The sequence below is a fragment of the Zootoca vivipara genome, chromosome 7, assembly GCF_965207765.1.
Source record: "Zootoca vivipara chromosome 7, rZooViv2.hap1.1, whole genome shotgun sequence".
NCBI classification, from domain to species: domain Eukaryota; kingdom Metazoa; phylum Chordata; class Lepidosauria; order Squamata; family Lacertidae; genus Zootoca; species Zootoca vivipara.
In genome coordinates, this window is record NC_142590.1 from 10,453,527 (window position 1) to 10,473,815 (window position 20,289).

Below are 20,289 nucleotides of genomic sequence, written 5' to 3' on the forward strand. Positions count from 1 at the left end.
GGTTGGCACGGTATACGAAGAACTAATATTTCATAGCAAAATAAAAAAAATCCTTCAGTAGCGGCTTAAAGACCAACTAAGTTTTTATTTTGGTATGAGCTTTCGTGTGCATGCACACTTCGTCAGATACACAAGTGTGCATGCACACGAAAGCTCATACCAAAATAAAAACTTAGTTGGTCTTTAAGGTGCTACTGAAGGATTTTTTTTTTATTTTGCTTCGACTCAGACCAACACAGCTACCTACCTGTAACAAATATTTCATAGTTCTCTTATATTTATTTCAAAGACCTCTGAATTGTATTGTTGGATAATTCAGTTTTATGAAAGGACTAGAATTTTATTAGCAGAACATTGTATAATTATGTGTCTTAATTAATTACTCATGTCCAGACATTTAGCAACTCTCGTTTTTATTGCTAAGCAGAGGAAGTTAGTGTTGCCTCAGTAACAGGAAACACAGTTCTTAATTACATGTTAGAACCAGAAGCAAAAGAACAGCTTCTTAACAGGGTGGTTAAAACAGTAAAATGGTAAATGCAACTGCAAAGTGATGCACATGGGGGGGGGATTACATTTCACATATATGCTCATGGTCCACTGACCATGGTTAACTCATATTGGCTGTCCAGGAATGAGACCTTGAGCTTGTAGTGGATAGCATGTGGCAGCTGTGAAATGGGTGAATGCCATACTAGGAATCCTTAGGACATAGATTGAGAATAACCCTGCCAATACCACAATGCTATTAATACAAACCTATGGTGTGATTATGGGTCGCAGGTGGCACTGTGGTCTAAACCACTGAGCCCCTTGGGCTTGCCGATCAGAAGGTCGGCAGTTCGAATCCCCGTGACAGGGTGAGCTCCCGTTGCATTGCTCGGTCCCAGCTCCTGTGAACCTATCAGTTCAAAAGCACGTCAAAGTGCAAGTAGATAAATAGGTACCGCTCTGGCGGGAAGGTAAACGGTAAACGTCCCAGGTCTCTTGGGTTACTTGCCCAATAATGGAAAGAAGAAGTCCCAGGGAAAGAAGAATGATTCCAAATGTTATGGAATATGCAGAAGTGGCGGAACTTACTGGAAGAATAAGATACCAAGATAACAAACTGTTTATAAAAGAATGGAAATGGGTTATCGAATATTTACAGATAAATTGTAAACAGATAAAAACATTGGCAGGATTATTGTAATAACCTGCAGTTTCATACGAGTATATATTTACAGTAGATAATTAAATGAGCAAGTTAAATGAACTTGGATTTGCAGATGATCTAAAAAAAAAAATTAGGAACCGCAGAAAGAGGGGGAAGGAAGTCAAATTTTGAAATGTTAAATTGATTGTAAAACTAATGGAATGTTAAATTTTGAAAAGTATAAATAAAAAAGAAAGAAAGATGGACCCTTGACCTGAACCAGCAGGGCGATTCTGATATTCTTATTAACTGGAGCACATTTAAACATTCAGAACAGGAATCACAAAATCGTAGAATTGAAGAGTTGGAAGGGACCCCTGCAATGCAGGATTTTTTTTTTAACCCAAAGTGGGGCTTGAAGTCACAACCCTGAGATCAAGAGTCTCCTTCTCTATCCACGGTGCATTCGCAGCAGAGGAAGACCTTAAAAAGAACATCTGCATTCAGAGAAGGGGTTCCAAAACTTCTTAGCTGTGTCCCCTGACCCCAATGGCTGTTCACTTAAATGCTTGTTCCCTAAGGGGCAAACACACTGTTGTCCTGGGAATGTTAACATGCATTTCGTTTCAACAGCTGCCTCCTTCTGCTTGATTCAGTTTCTAGAGGGGCAAGCATGTCAGTCGGCTGCAAGAGACAAGCCTGAGGTGGAGCGGCAAAGGGCACTGCCCGCCTGTCCCGTCCAGTGTGGAATTGTGGCAAGATGAGGGCTCCATAAATCGCTCAGAGGTAAGGTATCAGGCTGAAGTCACCTTTCACTTTTGCAAGTCGCTGCTCGGAACGTTGATTCCCCTGCAGTGGTGGGGAAAGGGTGGGGCATTAGCTGCACTCTTAAAGGAATGCGAAAAAACCCCCACAATAAAATGAAAATGAATGGGTGTTAAAAATGATTAGCTTGCAGGACAGGTCTGAACAAAGAAGACACACCTATGATCCTGTCTCCTTATGTCCAAAATAAAGGTATACACCTGGTTACCAGGAGAACTCACAAGAAAAACAAAGAGAAAACACCTCTGGGCTAGGCAAGGCTAGGCTCTATTCACATAAGGAGGGTTTTTTTTGGAGGAGTTGTAGCTTTTTGGTGGAGTGCAGAAGAGGTTCCCGATTCAGCTTCCAGTTAAAAGGATCTCATAGAGATTCTTCAAAATATGTCTACTTGACACTGCTTACTACAACTCTTGGCAGCAGTTTTGAGGATGACACAGGGTGTGGTGGGGAGAGAAGTCCAGCTGCACAAGCCAACGTCATTCTGCTGGCACATTCATTTCGTTGAATGCCACCCAAAATGTTATTTTACATGCAAGTTAACATCAAGGATCATACCTCCTCACTGGTTGCTAAGCAATGCTCCCAAATAACCCTCTTGGTTGGCTGTCTTTAACTCCAACAGGGTTAACTCTTACATTGCAAACTGAATGATTGTTGCTGTTGCACTTCCACAAAAATTGCATCCTTCCCTCTGTGTCCTGCATGGCAAAACAACACAACAACAGCTTCAAGGGGAAATGGAGGTTGTGAGAAGGATTAAAGCTCCTTTCTCCCAGATCTGTATGTATGTGTCTGTCTGTCTGTCTGTCTGTCCATCCATCCATCCATCCATCCATGGCAATCTTCTTCAAAAACTTCCATACCAAATATATCCTGACTCTAGCTTGACCATTAATCCTGAATTGAACAGTCCCTGAATTGAACAGTAAAGGAGCAATTGTGACTTCCATTGTCATTTGTTCATTCCCAGCCAGATGCAACTCATGTTGGGGCATAAACAGAACTGATTGCATGAAGAATGGTAAAAGCCAGCCTCGCTTTACCTGCCGTACCCACAGATAAAATCTAAATCTGCAATAATTCATCTTGCACTGGCCAAAAGAGAGACTGATGAGCTACATGAGTCAGTAGATCAGACATGATCCAGTATGACAGTTCTTATTGAGGGGGAAAGTTGGGGTGCAGTTTCCTCATTGGCAATGCACAATTATGCACTTGTGTTTACAGTCTGGCTCCCAATGTTTGGCTTTGAAGTCCCACCTCACCCTCTGGCTTCATGATACATCACTTTCTCGCAGTACGATTGCATCAAACCATGGCCTGACCCTCATGTTGACACAACGTCTGAGTTGTAATCATAACTGGTGTATAAGGTATGTTTCTTGGGCTTGCAATGGGCACATTCTTGCCCCATTGCATCATTCCAGGCCTGCCTATGCCCAAAGGGAAGGCGGGTCCCTTCAACAGCATCTCCATTCATCATTCTGAGAATGCGCCAGAAATGCAAGGAAGTGAACCCCCCCCCATCTCCAAGCCTCTTTCTCCGTTACCCAGATCTGAGTTTGTAAGCAGCATCTGTTAGGGCTACAGAGAATTGATATGATTCCAGCAACTGTGGCTTGTGTGGACCATAATCATTCTTTAAGACAGGGTATTGCAGGGGTAATGTCTATTTATTTTATTTTATTTTGCTGCAGTGGGGGATTTCATAGAATCATAGAGTTGGAAGGGACAGTGAGGGTCATCTAATCAAAGATCGTGCAATGCAGGAATCTTTCAACCAACGTGCGGCTCAAACCCATGACCATGGGATTAAAAGTCTCATGCTTTACCAACTGATTTATTCAGGGTTTTTCATTTCCCCAATGCTGCCTTGCTGCTCTAAAAAAATGTTGTGTTAATTAGAAGTTTTAGAAAGATCAACAACCATGACAACCTTCTAATACAAATGAAAGTCTTTGTGTTGTTGAAGAGCATTTCTTTTTTAAAAAATTACCCCATATGAAAAGAGGGAAGCAAACATCAAGCAAGGTACATGGCGTGCCTTTCGCAATTTACCTTCCTGAATCAACAATTCATGCACAATCGTCACCTCTCACACTGTTCTGCGCCCATTCATCATGCGTTCAGTGTGAGGTTTCGGGTCACCTTCCTACTAATGCACACATAGATGTAGAGGAAAATGAACAGAGGTTCTGTTGGTGTGAAGCTGGGAGGAATCAGGCAACAAAAGGCAAATGGGTAGGGGAAAGCGGGTTTGGGAGTGGGCTGGAGACTGGATGGATAGTTGAATGAACACCAACCATCTGCTGAGCCACGTCATAGGGGTGGAGCACACAGGTGACCACTTAGAGGGAAACCTCAGGCACCCAGGACCATTCCCATTAATAGGGTTTTTGCAGACAGGTCAAGAAGGTGGTTTCTGCATGTTCTGGAGAGGAAGTGAGGTGCCCCTGGGAAGGCAGCCCATCTAGGAGAAGGAAAACTGTGATCCTAAATCTCCTTTGCCTTGGAGAAGAAAAGGCTAAGGAGTAAACCCTACACAAATCCAGAGTGGAGTCCCAAATATGGTTGACTGTGGCTTATATGCCTTTTTCTGGCAACTCCTGAAGCCAAGCTGGTGCCTAGCCTATTGCTCTGCTTTCCTTTGGACCACATCAACAAGGCCAAGAGGGGGGTCTTGTTGTCTGGGTAGCCCAGGACCTCCAGACACATTGTGAGAAGAAGAGGCTGGGGTAGATGGGCCATTGGACTTATATCCAGAAGGCTCTTCTAGTATCTCATGCCTCTCAAGTGTTTTTTTGCTTGGCAAGAAGGTGCCGTGGAACTGTAATAAAGTCTCTTCGTTGCCTAGATAAAGGAGATTGGACCATTGCTATGTGCTACAGGGTAGTAACCCCACTAGAGAGTTGCGACTGCAAGTATGATAGGAATTGACACAGATGCAGGAGCATGAATGTCTGTAGAAAGGGGGTGATTGCCTCCTCAATATGAGTTATGATCCCCAGATCCCCAGTTTTCTTCATCTTCTTTTTTACTTCCACTGTTTTCGAGGCTCATGGTCCTTCAGATGTGAGCAAAGGGAATGAGGCTTATGACCCTTCTGGTGCCTTGCTCTCCCAATTTCAGCCTTCCAGGATCCCAGTCCCAGCTAGCCCTAGGGGTCGTCCTAGGAGTATGGGTGCCATGATGCAGCGTGCCTTCCAGTCTGGACTGCCTCGTTTGCAGTTGGCACCCCTGAGGCCTGGGAGTTCAGGGCCTCAGTTTGCACAGCATGTGTGTGTGTGGGGGGGGGGGTCTTCTTCCCAGCCAAGCTCCTCACATGTTTTTAGTTCTGTGCAGGTTTGGTCGGGCCCTTCGAGGGAGGCGCTCAGCAGTCTTTGGAGGAGGGTCTCCTGGTGCCTAGAGTCCCTTTATCTGGCAGCAAGCGGCAGAGGAGTCGTCGCTCCAAACACAGGGCCAAGAGGCGCAAAGATGGCATTTCCTCCTCTACTACTGGTACGTCTTCTCAGACCTCTGATGACGATTCAGACGTGGCTCTGGGTCTGTATTGGGGTCACGGTGAGGGGGCTTCGGGGCTTCCCAAGTGGGTGTGGCAGCATAGAGCCAACACACACAGGGCCAGGTACGGCCTTCCTCTGGAATGAGTGGTTGGTGGTGAGCGCGAGCGCTTGTGTGGTGGATAGGCGGTAGGGATCAGGTGATACGGATGGGAGAATGCTCTCGCCATCTCTATGTGAAGGGTATTCCGTTAAAGGAATCCAGGGACTCAAATGGTTTGGTCAACCCCTGAGAGGGGGTTGTGCCCGTGCCTGAGTCCAGAGGGACATCTGGGTGGCGGACATAATTTTTCTGCCAAAAACCAAACTAAAATTTGAGTCAAGTGTGAATTTATTTAGCGGGGAGGTCTCTGGGTCTGAACACACAACTCTACTTCTCACAACTGAAAAGAGGAAGCATAAGTCCCTCACCACTTGCAACAGCTGAAGCTTCAAAAAGTGGCCATTTGGATATTAGATCTCATTTCAAACTGCATAGTTAATAAGGAATGGTTTTAGCATGATTTAATAACAGGATTGATTGTTCCATAAAATATCAGTTCTATACACCTAAAATGGTTCCATAGTTAGGGTCCTCTTGTCAGGTTTAAGAGGCAGAATTATCATTTATGCTCATGTTTAAGCAGCGTATCTCATTCCCCTGATCCATTTTGGAATACATCTTTCTGGTACAGTAAAGGTAAAGGTAAAGGGACCCTTGACCATTAGGTCCAGTTGTGACCGACTCTGGGGTTGCGGCACTCATCTCACTCTATTGGCCGAGGGAGCAGGCATACAGCTTCCAGGGCATGTGGTCAGCATGACTAAGCCGCTTCTGGTGAACCAGAGCAGCACACAGAAACACCGTTTACCTTCCCGTTGTAGGATCCGCTACTTGCACTTTGATGTGCTTTTGAACTGCTAGGTTGGCAGGAGCTGGGACCGAGCAATGGGAGCTCACCCTGTTGCGGGGATTCGAACCGCCGACCTTCTGATTGGCAAGCCCTAGGTTCTGTGGTTTATTCTTAAAACCCAAAAGATTCAGTCCTGCACATCTAAGCAGAACATGCCTTTAGAGTGGTTTTTGTGAACTGAGATGCCAAGGCAAAGAAAAATCAGTGGTGATTTTTTTCTAAATTGTAAGCAGCAGCAGCAGCAGCAACAGCAACAATGATATAAATAAACAAATGTGCAAACAACTGTTCCCTATAGTTCAGCAAATTGTTCTTTTGATCGTACTGGTTGGCCAGTCTCGACTCTTGCTGTGCTGGAGGTGCTGGTGTTATTTGTTGCTGCTGTTGCTGGGTTTATGACGTGGAAAGCCACGAGAGGACAGCCCTCCACATTGTTGCAGATAAGGTTCTGGATGGAGGCTGTGTTCACTATGTCAAAGCCAACTTTGCCCCCAAAGGTGCTGGGCTTCCAGTACTCTGGTGAGCAGATGAAATTTCCCATGAGACCTTTCAAGGAGAACGGTGCCCCAATTTCTATCATGTTCTCACCAAATATACCTCCAGGATATGGTTTTTCTACAAGAAGGGCTGGGTAAAACTCCATAGCATCAATATCCCCATAGAGTTCTTCAAGTTCTGCGGCCATTTCTTTTTCTCCTGTATTAAAAGGAGACAAAACCATTGTTAAGCAGGGCATCTCCAACAGTTGGGGGGGGGGGGATAGTTTTGTATATCATTGTAAATCATTAGCGGGTTCTTCTATGAGGCTCTGAGAATAAGAAAGGAAGTTACCTTACAAAGGAGGACAGGGAGAGACCCTGACTCATTGCTGTTGCAAAAGCTGCCATGAAATAGAAATAGTATGGTGGGGAAGCCAAGCTCTAGAATCCTAAAGAAATTTAGCATCAACAGGGAGAAAGTCAATGCAGCGAGAGAAGAACGAATGAATCATATCATATTACAAATCTTTGCAAGGAAAGTTACAGGTAGGTAGCCGTGTTGGTCTGAGTAGAAGCAAAATAAAAAAATTCCTTCAGTAGCACCTTAAAGACCAACTAAGTTTTTATTTTGGTATGAGCTTTCGTGTGCATGCACACTTCTTCAGATACACTTGAAACAGAAGAGTCAGACCCTTATGTATATACAGAGGGTGGTGGGGGTGGGTGGGAATGGGTGATGGGCTGATGGGCTTATCTCATTATGCATGATCTAGCTTTCTTTAGCGCCTCAGCCCTTGCTCCCCCCCCCCGCAGGACCAATTGCAGTCATCAGCAGTCGGTAACAGCCATCTACAGGTTTACCACTCCCATCAGCCCATCACCCATTCCCACCCACCCCCACCACCCTCTGTATATACATAAGGGTCTGACTCTTCTGTTTCAAGTGTATCTGAAGAAGTGTGCATGCACACGAAAGCTCATACCAAAATAAAAAACTTAGTTGGTCTTTAAGGTGCTACTGAAGGAATTTTTTTATTTTGCAAGGAAAGTTATGGTTGACACAGAATAGTCTTATGGAAAACTATCATCTAGAAGGTTTCCCCACAGCCTCTGATTTCTTCCTTTTCATCCTTAGAACATGCAGTTTCCCTTTTGAGCATCTTTCATTACAGCTTGAAAAGACAGTGCAGGTTCTCGGCAGAGCGCTGGAACTACCCAATCTCCAATAAAAGACAACAGAGCTTTTCCACAGGAACTCAACACTTTTTAAAAAACAACATGTTCTCGATACACTGAGTAATTCATTTATTGGTTATATTGCTTGAATCTTGGATTTGGATTTGAACATTTGAGCGCCAACTTGAGGGCCTTTTGGGATGAGAGGTAGCATAAAACTGAACTATGACCTAGTCTAACTCAACCCATTGGAACATCTAGCCTTTAGCTGCCTACACAATCCTGGATCTGCTAATTGCTTTCCTTTAATTCTTTTTTTTAAAGCCAGAGAGCACCCGTGGAGTATCGAACTGCCGTTAAGCAATTGGTGATTCTGCAAAGATAGATTCGAAGTAAACACTAGACTAAGCTGGCCCATTGCTTTCCCTTAATTGGAGATGCGAAGAATTGGACCCAAAACATCCCCATACAAAGCAGAGGTTTGATTTCTAAGTTGCACAGCCTTGCCCATAAAAGAGAAGCTTCTGTTTTTCTATACGTAGAGGACAAGTCTTACCTGTGAGCTCTTCAAATGACTGAAAGGGCTTCAGCATAAAGTGCTTCCGATACTCATTCAAGGAGTGGAATCTCATCTGCCTGCTTCGATCAATGGAGGCTTTAGCTACTGTCTGCATCGCGGTAGGGACATTCCGCCCACCAGCTACCTGTTATCAAATAAATGGAGTAATGTGAGTAACAAAATGGAGTTTAAATCATAGAATCATAGAGTTGGAAGAGACCACAAGGGCCATCCAGTCCAAACCCCTGCCAAGCAGGAAACACCATCAAAGCATTCTTGACATATGGCTGTCAAGCCTCTGCTTAAAGACCTCCAAAGAAGGAGACTCTACCACACTCCTTGGCAGCAAATTCCACTGTCGAACAGCTCTTACTGGCAGGAAGTTCTTCCTATTGTTTAGGTGGAATATCCTTTCTTGTAGTTTGAATCCATTGCTCCATGTCCGCTTCTCTGGAGCAGCAGAAAACAACCTTTCACCCTCCTCTATATGACATCCTTTTATATATTTGAACATGGCTATCATATCACCCCTTAACCTTCTCTTCTCCAGGCTAAACATACCCAGCTCCCTAAGCCGTTCCTCATAAGGCATTGTTTCCAGGCCTTTGACCATTTTGGTTCCCCTCCTCTGGACACGTTCCAGCTTGTCAGTATCCTTCTTGAACTGTGGTGCCCAGAACTGGACACAGTACTCCAGGTGAGGTCTGACCAGGGCAGAATACAGTGGTACTATTACTTCCCTTGATCTAGACGCTATACTCCTATTGATGCAGCCCAGAATTGCATTGGCTTTTTTAGCTGCTGCATCACACTGTTGACTCATGTCAAGTTTGTGGTCTACCAAGACTCCTAGATCCTTTTCACATGTACTGCTCTCAAGCCAGGTGTCTCCTATCCTGTATTTGTGCCTTTCATTTTTTTTTGCCCAAGTGTACTGCTTTACATTTCTCCTTGTTAAAATTCATCTTGTTTGCTTTGGCCCAGTTGTCTAATCTGTTAAGGTCATTCTGAAGTGCATATGCTGCATATTTTGGCACAAGTATGGCATGGCGTTCCATAATACCTACAAGCCTTGCCACCATGGTTCCAAAAACAGGAATATGAGCTTTTGGAGTTGGCCTTCCTTTGGGTAGAATGGAGAAGTAGAGAAAACACAGGCGACTGCATTAAACTTGGTTAGTTCAGACAGAGCTGTAAGTTCTCACTGAGACTATACTCAGAGTCCAGTTCTCACATAGAAAAAAAACCAACAGGAAAAAAAAAGACCAGACTTGAATTCTTCTCCACAACTTCTAGTTTTGTATATGGAAGGAACATTTTTTTAGAGAGAAAATTGAGGAACATTCCATCATACAAGTTCCTTCAAGCAGTATAGTGAACAGGTTTGCCACTTCAGTGATAAAAGCTACTTTTCGACAAGTGTAGGTAGAGAAATGGCCCTAACTAATCCTGTCTGTTGTGCATTTGTTGCATTATAAACTGATCAAATGGAATACTAGGTCATCAGAACTTCTGGCCCCTTTGAAATCAACCGGACTTCAAGTGTAAAAGACTGAACGCTCATCTCTTGATTTCCGATGTAAAACTGCTCGTGCTATTCAGCCTTCTGCAGAAAATGCAACAACGGGAGATCAATAAAAGCTGCAGCCGCAGAGAAAGCTGCAGATACTGCAAAACGGTTCCCCAAATCTCAGAATGCCCCTTTGATAAACATCTTACATTTAAAACCTTTTCAGACACAAGGGTGACTTACAATACAGGAGGACAGTTGTATCATGTTGCCTCAAGATGAAGGCTTTGCAATTTCTTAGCAGAAAATATATTCTTACCCTTCCAGCCCTTTGCTTGGAGAAGGATTCCACCATGTGGGAAAGACCATGTTCTAACATGATGGAGTTGTTATAAATGAGCTGCTGGTATGTGTACTCTTGGTCATGAATCTGGAAGGTATCAGGGAGGAGAGGGTGCCAGTGGTAAAGGGTGTTGAATTCTGCCGCTATTCTGTTCTGATACTGGAATCTCTGGTTGAAGAGCAGCTCTGGGTCAAACTTCAACTTGAAGTGGTAGCCACTCAGGTGCTGAACGTAGTCTTCAATCACAATCTTGATGGTCTCTCCTGTTTCCCCACAGAAAACAAAATTCAGTCTTTTCATTTCCTAAACAATAAAAGGGTAAAGGACCCCTGGACGGTTAAGTCCAGCCAAAGGCGATTATGGGGTGAGACACTCATCTCTCTTTCAGGCCGTAGTCTTCAATCACAATCTTGATGGTCGCTCCTGTTTTCCCACCATAAAGTCAAACCTTTTTGTTTTGTTTCTGGAACAATGTTAAGTCCCTAACAAAATTTGCAGCAGGCCAACCAAAATCCAGCAGGCAAACAGAAAGTGAAACTCGTCTGCTGTGAAATGCCATGCTCCCAGTTAGAAGTCACAGCAACATTGAATAATGACCGCTTCCCACATCAAAGGGGGGGGGAGACTTTTGTGTGGTCGCGCGCAGCCCCCTGGATCCCAGTGCGGCACCTGGTAGTTCAGGACTGGCTTCATCCTCCCCAGGCAAGATACCTGGGGTCTCTGCCTACCTCAGTCAACCACCCAATCCGGCCTGGGGAGGGGCGGGCTCTCTGCTTGAACGTATGTTCTCCAGAGCCAGCCCAAACCCCACACATTCTGGATAACCCTGAAGTCTCCCAGATCCCTGGCTGGGGACTGGGAAGGATAAATGTCCAATGCCTGAGCCAAGGTCTCCCTACATCTGAATCTTAATAAAGTTGTGGCCAATTTTAATCCCATAGCAAGTTGTCTCGAGTCATTATTCCGCTCAGGGGTTGCCTGGGGTTTGGGGGACTCCGCTTGTCCACGCAATGAAAGAACAGTTCTCTTGGATCAATCCAAGGATCCATCTTGTCTGGCATTACATTTCCAACGGCGCCCACAAAATGTCCCTGAGATGCTCAGATTCAACAATAGTCAACAAACAGTGATAGATCAGACTTCTGGTTGAGCGTGTCGCCAAGAGCAGTCGGAGGTCCGTTCAGTGTAATTTGTAAGAATTACCTGTTAAGATCAGGCGTGCAGTTTGGAACAGCTGCTCATCATCCCATTCCGGATGCTCACCCTTCAGAATGTCACAGACCCGGTTGTGTTCCCGGAGCCATAACGTGGCGTACATCATCAGCCCCGGAACCAAACCAAAGACCTCTTGCCCTACAGAAAATTTCAGGTGCTCAGGGACATGTGGTGGGTAGATCATTTCTGCCTGAGTTTCTTTCACTGTGGGCGGGTACACCTCTCCATTGATCACCTGTAATTAAAAAAATAAATAAATAAATGAGCATGGCAACACATAGAATCTTCTATCATACTGGATTTCAGCCAAGAATACTAAAATCCAGTGCAAATATAATATGCTTATACTTGTCAATTTCCAATGGATTTCAAGAACAGAGATTTATGTGAGATTGTGGCATTGTGATAGTCTATACTCCTTAAATAGTTATCTAGTAAGAATAGGGTGACTGGTGCAGTTACTGAAATGTCTGTGGGACTTCTCTGCATCAGAGGGAACACACCTCTCTTCCAAGTAAATACTTTAACATAAACACCATCTCTCTGTTTCTCAACACACTGAGTGTTTTCAGAAAAAGTCCAAACCAACCTGAAATTTCAGCTTCCCATCCTTAAACAGTCTGAGTTTCATCTGCCTATCCAAATTATTTCCATAGATATGATTTAGATCAACCTGTCAAAATGATAGGAACATGAACGGCCGATTTTTAATTTGACAGATGAGACAGAGAAACAAATAGATTCAGGGTGAAGCCCTTAAAAAATAGACAGAATGTTACTTAAATATACTAGTTGCCGCCCAAAGAAAGTTGAACACGTCATAAATGTCCAGTAAAATTAGTCATCTCCCTCTAAAAATTTCACAACAATATATGCTGCAGTGAGGGTGCAATGGAGGAGAGAGTTTGGTCAGTCCTCAAAATATGTGGTGATTTGAATATTCTTAATTTATAGATGAATTGTTTTGCTATTGCATGCCTCTATTGGGGTTAAATATAGAATGAGCCCTGGCATATAAAACTGGTTTTTTTTCTGATACACAACTCAGGGTAGCGGTGATACATATCATTGTAATCGTGGTTGTTAAGAAGGGCTCCTGCTTTCTGAAGGAACTAATAGAAATTGTGTTGCATGCCACCCCAATCTCCAGCGGTACAAGATTCCAGGCTCTTAACCAGGGTCCATATTTTCTTTTGGAAATGAGGCTGAGCAGAGACTGTGGCATCTTTATGATATAAGGCTTATTTACAAATATATACAACATGAGCCTACGATGGAGGGTCTCACATGATTAACACCCCAAAAGGGTCTTGCTTCTCCCATAGGCATAGCTTTCAATTCAGACAGACGTCAGACATCATGCTTTGCCTTCTACTTGTGTCTTGGTCACACAACTCCTAACTCTTACCACTCTAAACCTACTCTTTGAACCTTGTTTTCTTAGAAGAAGAAAAAGAAGAGTTTGGATTTGATATCCCGCTTTATCACTACCCGAAGGAGTCTCAAAGCAGCTAACATTCTCCTTTCCCTTCCTCCACCACAACAAACACTCTGTGAGGTGAGTGGGGCTGAGAGACTTCAGAGAAGTGTGACTAGCCCAAGGTCACCCAGCAGCTGCATGTGGAGGAGCGGGGACGCGAACCCGGTCCACCAGATTACAAGTCTACCGCTCTTAACCACTACACCACACTGGCTCTCTCTTAATGGCACATCTCCCAGGCTTTTACCTTGACCCAGGAGGCTAGCCTGGCTTGATTATCTTTTAACACTTGCTGATTCCAGGGGATTAAAAGCATCTAGCATATGGAGATGCAATGAGGCTGAGAGTACGTTCTATCATATGTGGTAGACCTGTAAAAGCGTAAAAGAACATTGGGAAATAATTCATACTGAATGGAGAGAAATGCTTAAAAGTACTTTCCCCAAAAAAACCAGAGTCCTCTTGGTTTGGTCCAGCACTCTCAAATGCATAACAGTTCTACTTTGTAATAGCTAACCAGTCGAAGTCATGACTCTTCCAGCTTACCCCATGTCCAACAGCTTTTGTGAAGGCTGGCCCTTTGTCCTTTTCTGTACTGAGGTACTGGTGGTTGAAGTGCTGAGCGAAGAACACAAACATGATATTTGTGCCTTGAGGGGAGGGAATAAATTTTCTCCTAAGCAGAACTTTCTCCACAACGAGCTTAGACTCTGGAAGTTCCTTCTTGCCTGGGATGTAAAATAATCGTTTATTTTTCTGACACGTGTAAGTACTGGAAACAGAATAGCTCCTGCAGTTTCCTTTTTCCTACAGGAATTTGACAGGGAAAATGTAAATGTGTAAAACTCCAAATGTACAGCGTGTTAAACTCCAAATGTACAATGTTGATAGCTTCTTTGTGTTTTAGAACTAGTCTAAAGTAGTACGCTGAATATAGTTCTGGTTTAAACCAGTTTGTTATTAGTTTGGTTGCCAGTATATGCCCAAATGCACCACTTGCTAGCATCCACTAAAAGCCTAACCTCTTCTTATTTGACAAAGTAAGACAAAACCTTCCAATGTGAAGATTTACGATGTAGCAAATGCTCGATATATTGTGTTTCTCCTTCTGACACATTTTCTAATAATGTTCCAGCCCTTCTGAGATATTCACTGAACATGATTGACCAATGCATTGAGGGGGGAGACCAGGGTTGCCCCCACTGGCCTTGTGTATACAGGAGGAATAATATTTCATCTTCTCTTATCTTCACATATTCAACCCTCCCTTTCTTCTTACCTTTCACACCCATAGGGGTAGGGCAGTTGTGGTCTACCGGCGGAAGTACTCTGGTATAGTAAGAAAGGTTTGAATAGGCTTCCCAGCTTTTGTAACCATAACGGCTGTTATACGTTGGTGGGCTCTCTATTAAATGGGACCTTGCTAGATGGGCAAGGGATGAATAAAAGAAATTATGTCCATGGCAAGCAATTAATGACTGTGTGACCTAAGCAGTGATAACTCATATACAGCCTGCTTTCACAGAGGAGCTAAACCAGGCATAGGCAAACTCCGGCCCTCCAGATGTTTGGGACTACAATTCCCATCATCCCTAGCTAACAGGACCAGTGGCCAGGGATGATGGGAATTGTAGTCCCAAACATCTGGAGGGCCGGAGTTTGCCTATGCCTGATCTAAACCTCACCAATTAATGATCTGACCACGGCAAGGCAAATTTCAGAAGTGATGTGAGATGATAAGCCCATTCTCAATTTTATACTCTTTGCATTTGTATCTTGGGGGCCATAACAACTCTAAAAAATTATGGCACTAAAAACCTCTTGTCAAGGCAGGGGAGTCAGCCGGGCAGGCCACAATTAAACCACCCCCAGGGGAATGTCTGTCCAAGATCTGCTGGCATTGGACAATAGCCGGCAGCCAGGCGATCTGGCCTGTCATTTGCTGGATCACTTGTGTGGCCTGAGGCCTGGCCGTGATACTGCCCACTGAGGAAAGTGAGCGGACATACCACTGTCAAGCCCTGTGGAGAATCCTGAAATTTGTAATCACATGAGGGTGCTCAAAACCCTTTGAGAAAGATCTCCAACTCCCCTTGCAGAAGTACAGACACCCATACAGACCACAAAACTCATTTTAAATGTGTGTTGTACAAAAAGGGGAATTTCAAGGGGAATTTGCACTTTTGCTGTCATCTTCCATAAGAAACAAATTGCACCTAAGGTATGAAAAGGAAGACTCATGACTCAGCCATTGCTTTCCATAACGCCATTTATTAGAAAGCTTAGAGGGTAGAATTCAGTTACTGCATTAGGCCAATATGTACAGCAATGACAACTATTGTAGTCAACATATGGTACCTCAAAGAGCTCAGATATATATAGCTGACCTCCTGTTCCAAGCCTATATTCATTCACCTGGGAATAAGGCCCATGGAACTCAATGAGACTTACTTCTCAAGGAGTAGACATGTATAGGTAAATACCTGTCCCCACTATTAAGCCTCTAATCCAGGTATCCCCAAACTGCGGCCCTCCAGATGTTTTGGCCTACAACTCCCATGATCCCTAGCTAACAGGACCAGCGGTTAGGGATGATGGGAATTGTAGTCCAAAACATCTGGAGGGCCGAAGTTTGGGGGTGCCTGCTCTAATCCAATACTCATTGACCTGGCAGCAAGCTCCATTGAACTCGATGAGACTTACTTCTGAGTAGATGTGCATAGGACTATCCTGTAAAAACAGCATTGAAAGGTATGGTTACTTACTTATCAGGAGATATCTCATGATGGTGTTCTGGAGGAAAGGGGTGTTGTTTATTACATCCCAGACTGCTTTGAAGTGAGTGAGTAGGTAGTGGACTGTGGCTGGAGCGGGTTTCAGAGTCGCTCTCAGCCAAGTAAAGAATTCCGCTGCAAGGAATGAAGTGCAATGAAAATTAGGGAAAACATTCATGGAAAAATTGCAAATAAGAACTGAAGAAAACTGGACTGCCATATGTCCAGGGAGAATTTGTGAAAGGTGGAGGTTTGTCCTGGATATTAGGCAAGTAAATTAAAAAAAATAATCTTTTTTTTTTTTGCTTTTCTGTGTGTGTGTGTGTGTGGGGGGGGGTGCAACAACTTTGAGATTTGTCTAAAAAAACCTCAACAATTTTCGGGGTGTCCTGGTTTGAAAAATGGCAACCCTTTATTTGAAACCTTTGATGATACCTTAAACTAAGGCATCTCCAGCTGTTTTTGGACTACAGCTCTCATCAGCCCTAGGCAGCAGGACCAGTGGTCAGGATTGATGGGAAATGTAGTCCAACAATGACTGGAGACCCAAGTCTGTGAAACTCTGCTCTAGATGAGGCATCCCCAAATTGCGGCCCTCCAGATGTTTTGGCCTACAACTCCCATGATCCCTAGCTAAGAGGACCAGTGGTCAGGGATGATGGGAATTGTAGTCCAAAACATCTGGAGGGCCGAAGTTTGGGGGTGCCTGCTCTAGATAAACAGTAATATCTTCACTGACTAGTGGCCTCTCTCCATGGCTTCAAACAGGAGTCTTTCCCTACCTTACCTGGTGCACCAGAGATTGAACCTGGAACCAGCTATTTGTGGGATACCCAGCCTCATATAACTAACATGCTTAAGTCTAATTAATGCATGAATGTGTTAATACCATAGAGCAAGCTGTCCTGCCAGGCTTAGCTATGTCCACTTCCCCTCACTTTGGGAGGAACTAGGTAATCAAGCCTTTGTTCACCCTCTGTCTACTTGAGAAGTTCAGTGTGTGAGGATGCCTGAGCTGGTTGCTCCTGTTCAGACCACATGGCTCACAGAAACCACTATTGAGTTCCTATACCAATTAGTTCAACTGGTTAGCTATTACAAAGCTGAACTTATATGAGTTTGAGGGTGCCAGACCACTACAATAGGAACCTTCATCACTTTGTGACTAAGCCAAGTTTTATTGCCTGTGCAATTTTCTGAAACTCATGAATCTGACCTTTGGAGAGTTTGTAAGTAAACCATTTTTAACTTACCAAAAAACGTGTGGTCTTTTCCTATGCTGCGGGAAAAGCGGAACTTTTGAAGGAACTTGAAAGGGCATATTTTAAAGGTCCAACAGCCTATATTTCCATGCTTACTTTGCTACATACTTTGTGATTTTAAATCTTTACTGGGGTTCCCTCACCAAAGAGTACTTGCCCCAGGGGCTTCCGTTCCGTCGCGCTGGTGGAGTAGGACGCAGGGACTTCGCGCTCTGAAGTCCCTGGCTTCGTGGAGGGGGGGGGAAGTCCGCAGAGCGAGCGGACTCCCCGAAAAAACACCGGGTAGAGAGTCCCGGTGACATAGCGCCCAGCTGCCTGCTCCAGACGTGATTCCTCCGCTGCCCGAGAGCTCCGTAGAGCGATCGAGAGCCAGCGGAGTGGAGTCGCGGGAGCCATTTTTGGGTTTCATCTTACCTCCTTGAAGTGAAGCTCCGAGTCCTCAGGCTGCAAGCGGCGGATTCTTCCAAGAAAATAAAAGACTTGTACAAAGTAAGTCAAATCTCTATTCGGACTTCAAAAATTTTAAATTTGAAGATAGGAAGAGATTCTAAAGCAACGGAAGCCGATCTCTTCCAAATGGTTAATCGGGAGGCGTATTAAATATCCCTAAGCCGAAAGGGGAAAAGTTCTTTTCCAGATTGTGGACCCGAGAGAAAGAAAGACTTTTCCAAACCTTCCCAGCCCCCGGTGTCGATACCCCTTGAGGTTCAGCAGCAACAAGGGGGAGGACGTTTTGACAGCTGTCAAAAGCTGTCAAATTGCTACAGGATTAAGAAAATTGATTTTACTGTTGTGGACTGTAAAAACTGATTGAAGAGGATTCAGAATATAATTTAAGCGGAATTTAAATTTGAAATGTAATGAAGTTAAAGACAAAGGATAAGATCAGCCAAGATGGAGCCGACAACGTGGTAGAGAGGAATTTTCCAGCACTCTTTGGCCCTTATCTCTGGTCTGCCTGCGGTTAAGTGAACTATGAAAACAAAGTTTTCTCGAGCCTTCCAGGAGGCTGTGTTGAACTATCTACAAACATGGGAAGATATTTACAAGGAACGGCAATGTTTGAATCCAACAGAAATGGAGAATGAGGTGCAAGATCAAGATTTAGAGGACAATTTTGATGCTGAGACTGCGTGTGAGGAGCAACAATTTGAGGATAACTTGGAGACTGATTTGGACCAAAAAAAATATGTGTTGGATGATGAAAAACAAAAATCTGAACAAGGAGATGAGGCCAATAAGGAGAAGCAAAGTGAAGAGAAGATTGATGGAAATGGAAATCCTGGAAAGACTGAAATGTGGAGTGGTGTTAGTGAAGGGAGGGATAGGCAGGAAGAGGGGGGTGCAAAGGTCTGGAAGTGGATGTGGGAAAGGACTGGTGTGGGGTGAAAATTTTAGTTTAAGGTGTTTTTTTTTTTGCCTGATGAATAACGGTGTCTGAATCTTGGCCTGCTAAAGGATATGCTGATCCAAGGGGGGGAAGGGACATTGGGAGGGGGGAGGGAGAGATTTTTAAAAGTTTAGGGTTAAGAGTTTTCTGGAGGGGCAGAAGAATGGCTGGGGAAACATGTTAAAGTTTGTTTTTAATGTTTTTGGTGATTAGAGAGGTGTTTGGGTAGAGAACTGCCTGTCTCCCTTTCTTTACTCTTGGCATCCAGTGGCAGGGGGTGTCTGGAGGGGAGAGGGAGGGGTGGAAGGAAACCCAGACACAAAAATGGAACCTTTTGACTGCTGAACCCCTCGGGTTACCCTAGTGGCAGGAGGGGACTCGGAGGGGGGCAGCATGAAGAAGGAGGAGGATTAAGTTAATATAATAAGAATAAGATTTTGAATTAGATTAGAAAACCCGCCAAAATTAATTAAAGAAGTTAGGAAATCCATGAGGAAGAGAATCGTGGAAGCCGCAAACAAACTGTTAAGAAAATAAGATTTGGAATTTAGATGTTCTTGTTTTTTCTTTTTCTTCTTTTTTCCTTTTTCCATGTTTTTTCTTCTTTCTTTTTTTTCTATTTGTAGTTTTGTTGTTGAATTATAATGAAGAATTAGCTGGGGGATAAGCCAAACCTCAGAGCTCCTCCGCCTCTGTCCTCTCAGTGGCAGGGGGGGGAGGAGGGGGGAGGAGGGAGGGGGGAGGTCAAACTCAGCTTAAAAATGGACCCCTTTGTTTCTCAATGCCCATGGGTATCACTGGTGGCAGAAGTGGTCTTGTGGGTGGAGGGAAAATGAAGGGACAGAGTTTATTGTATATGTTGTGTATGTTTTGTCTTTATAAAGAAAAAATCAATAAAAATTATTATAAAAAAAAGAGTACTTGCCCCAAACGTGCCCTGGAATTTCTCCTTTTATACCTATTTTTAACTTGAACCAACACTGTGCAAAATGATGTGCTCTTTACATCACTGGACTATGGCTTTTCTCCCAAATGTTAATTGTGCAAGTGTAACCTTCTGGAATACATACGTGTAGTGCAGTTTTCCCCATGATAACCAGTCCGCGTACAGTCACATTCATAATGGTCAAATCCTGTTGTCATGCAGATTCCTCTGTTTTGGCATGGATTTGAGCAGCAAGGATTAACTAAAAGGGAATCAAGAGACGTGCAGTTCAGTGAGATCTAGAGCAGTGGTGTCCAAACTTTTTTCAAAGAGGGCCAGATTTGATGAAGTGAAGGGCTGCGGGGGCCGACCAAAGGGCCAGCCAAAGTTGTTGACCTGTTGACCCTTTTTTAGGGTTGGAGTTGTTGAGCTTTTTAAAGAATTGAAGTTGTTGAGGGTTTTTTAAGGATTTTACCCCGGAAATAAACTGTCACAGGGGCTGGATTAAACCGGCCAGTGGGCCAAATTAGGCCCCTGAAACGGACTTTGGACATGGCTGATCTAGAGTCTCATAAAAATTCATGAACTAGTGCTAATGAATTAGATCTCAATAGTTTAACTGTTGTTTGATACCATTAGATTATATTTGCTCTCACATTACATTCAGCCTTTTTAATTTGATACTGCATCCTTCACATGTTATGGTATGGCTGTAGGAGGATGGGAAGGAAGCAGTGGGCACGTCCTTTGCCTACAAGATCCC

The 20,289-nt window shown here is 44.0% G+C and overlaps 1 protein-coding gene and 1 long non-coding RNA gene across 2 annotated transcripts; one reads left to right on the forward strand and one right to left on the reverse strand.

The window, feature by feature from the left end:
* The first annotated feature begins 1,796 nt into the window (after window positions 1-1,796).
* On the forward strand, window positions 1,797-8,809 carry LOC148684978 (uncharacterized). The gene is made up of 4 exons (XR_015951233.1): window positions 1,797-1,921; window positions 3,188-3,333; window positions 5,303-5,458; window positions 8,393-8,809. It is a non-coding gene; the product is annotated as an uncharacterized LOC148684978 (long non-coding RNA).
* LOC118089145 (prostaglandin G/H synthase 2) lies at window positions 5,869-19,744 on the reverse strand. The gene is made up of 9 exons (XM_035123561.2): window positions 19,672-19,744; window positions 15,941-16,084; window positions 14,455-14,598; window positions 13,722-13,903; window positions 12,285-12,368; window positions 11,684-11,930; window positions 10,457-10,743; window positions 8,625-8,772; window positions 5,869-7,109 (listed from the first exon to the last, which is right to left on the reverse strand). Exons 1-9 carry the CDS (start codon window positions 19,742-19,744, stop codon window positions 6,706-6,708), a joined length of 1,713 nt encoding a protein of 570 aa, XP_034979452.1. The 3' UTR covers window positions 5,869-6,705.
* Window positions 19,745-20,289: the final 545 nt, after the last annotated feature.

What these genes read in the sequence shown, in the direction of transcription:
- LOC118089145 (XM_035123561.2), bottom strand. Translation starts at nt 19,744, where the DNA reads ATGACAACAGGATTTGACCATTATGAATGTGACTGTACGCGGACTGGT. An exon ending in TACCCCTATGGGTGTGAAAG is followed by an intron (nt 13,904 to 14,454) that starts GTAAGAAGAAAG and finishes TTTACATCCCAG; the next exon opens with GCAAGAAGGAACTTCCAGAG. An exon ending in ATGGGAAGCTGAAATTTCAG is followed by an intron (nt 11,931 to 12,284) that starts GTTGGTTTGGAC and finishes TTTTAATTACAG; the next exon opens with GTGATCAATGGAGAGGTGTA.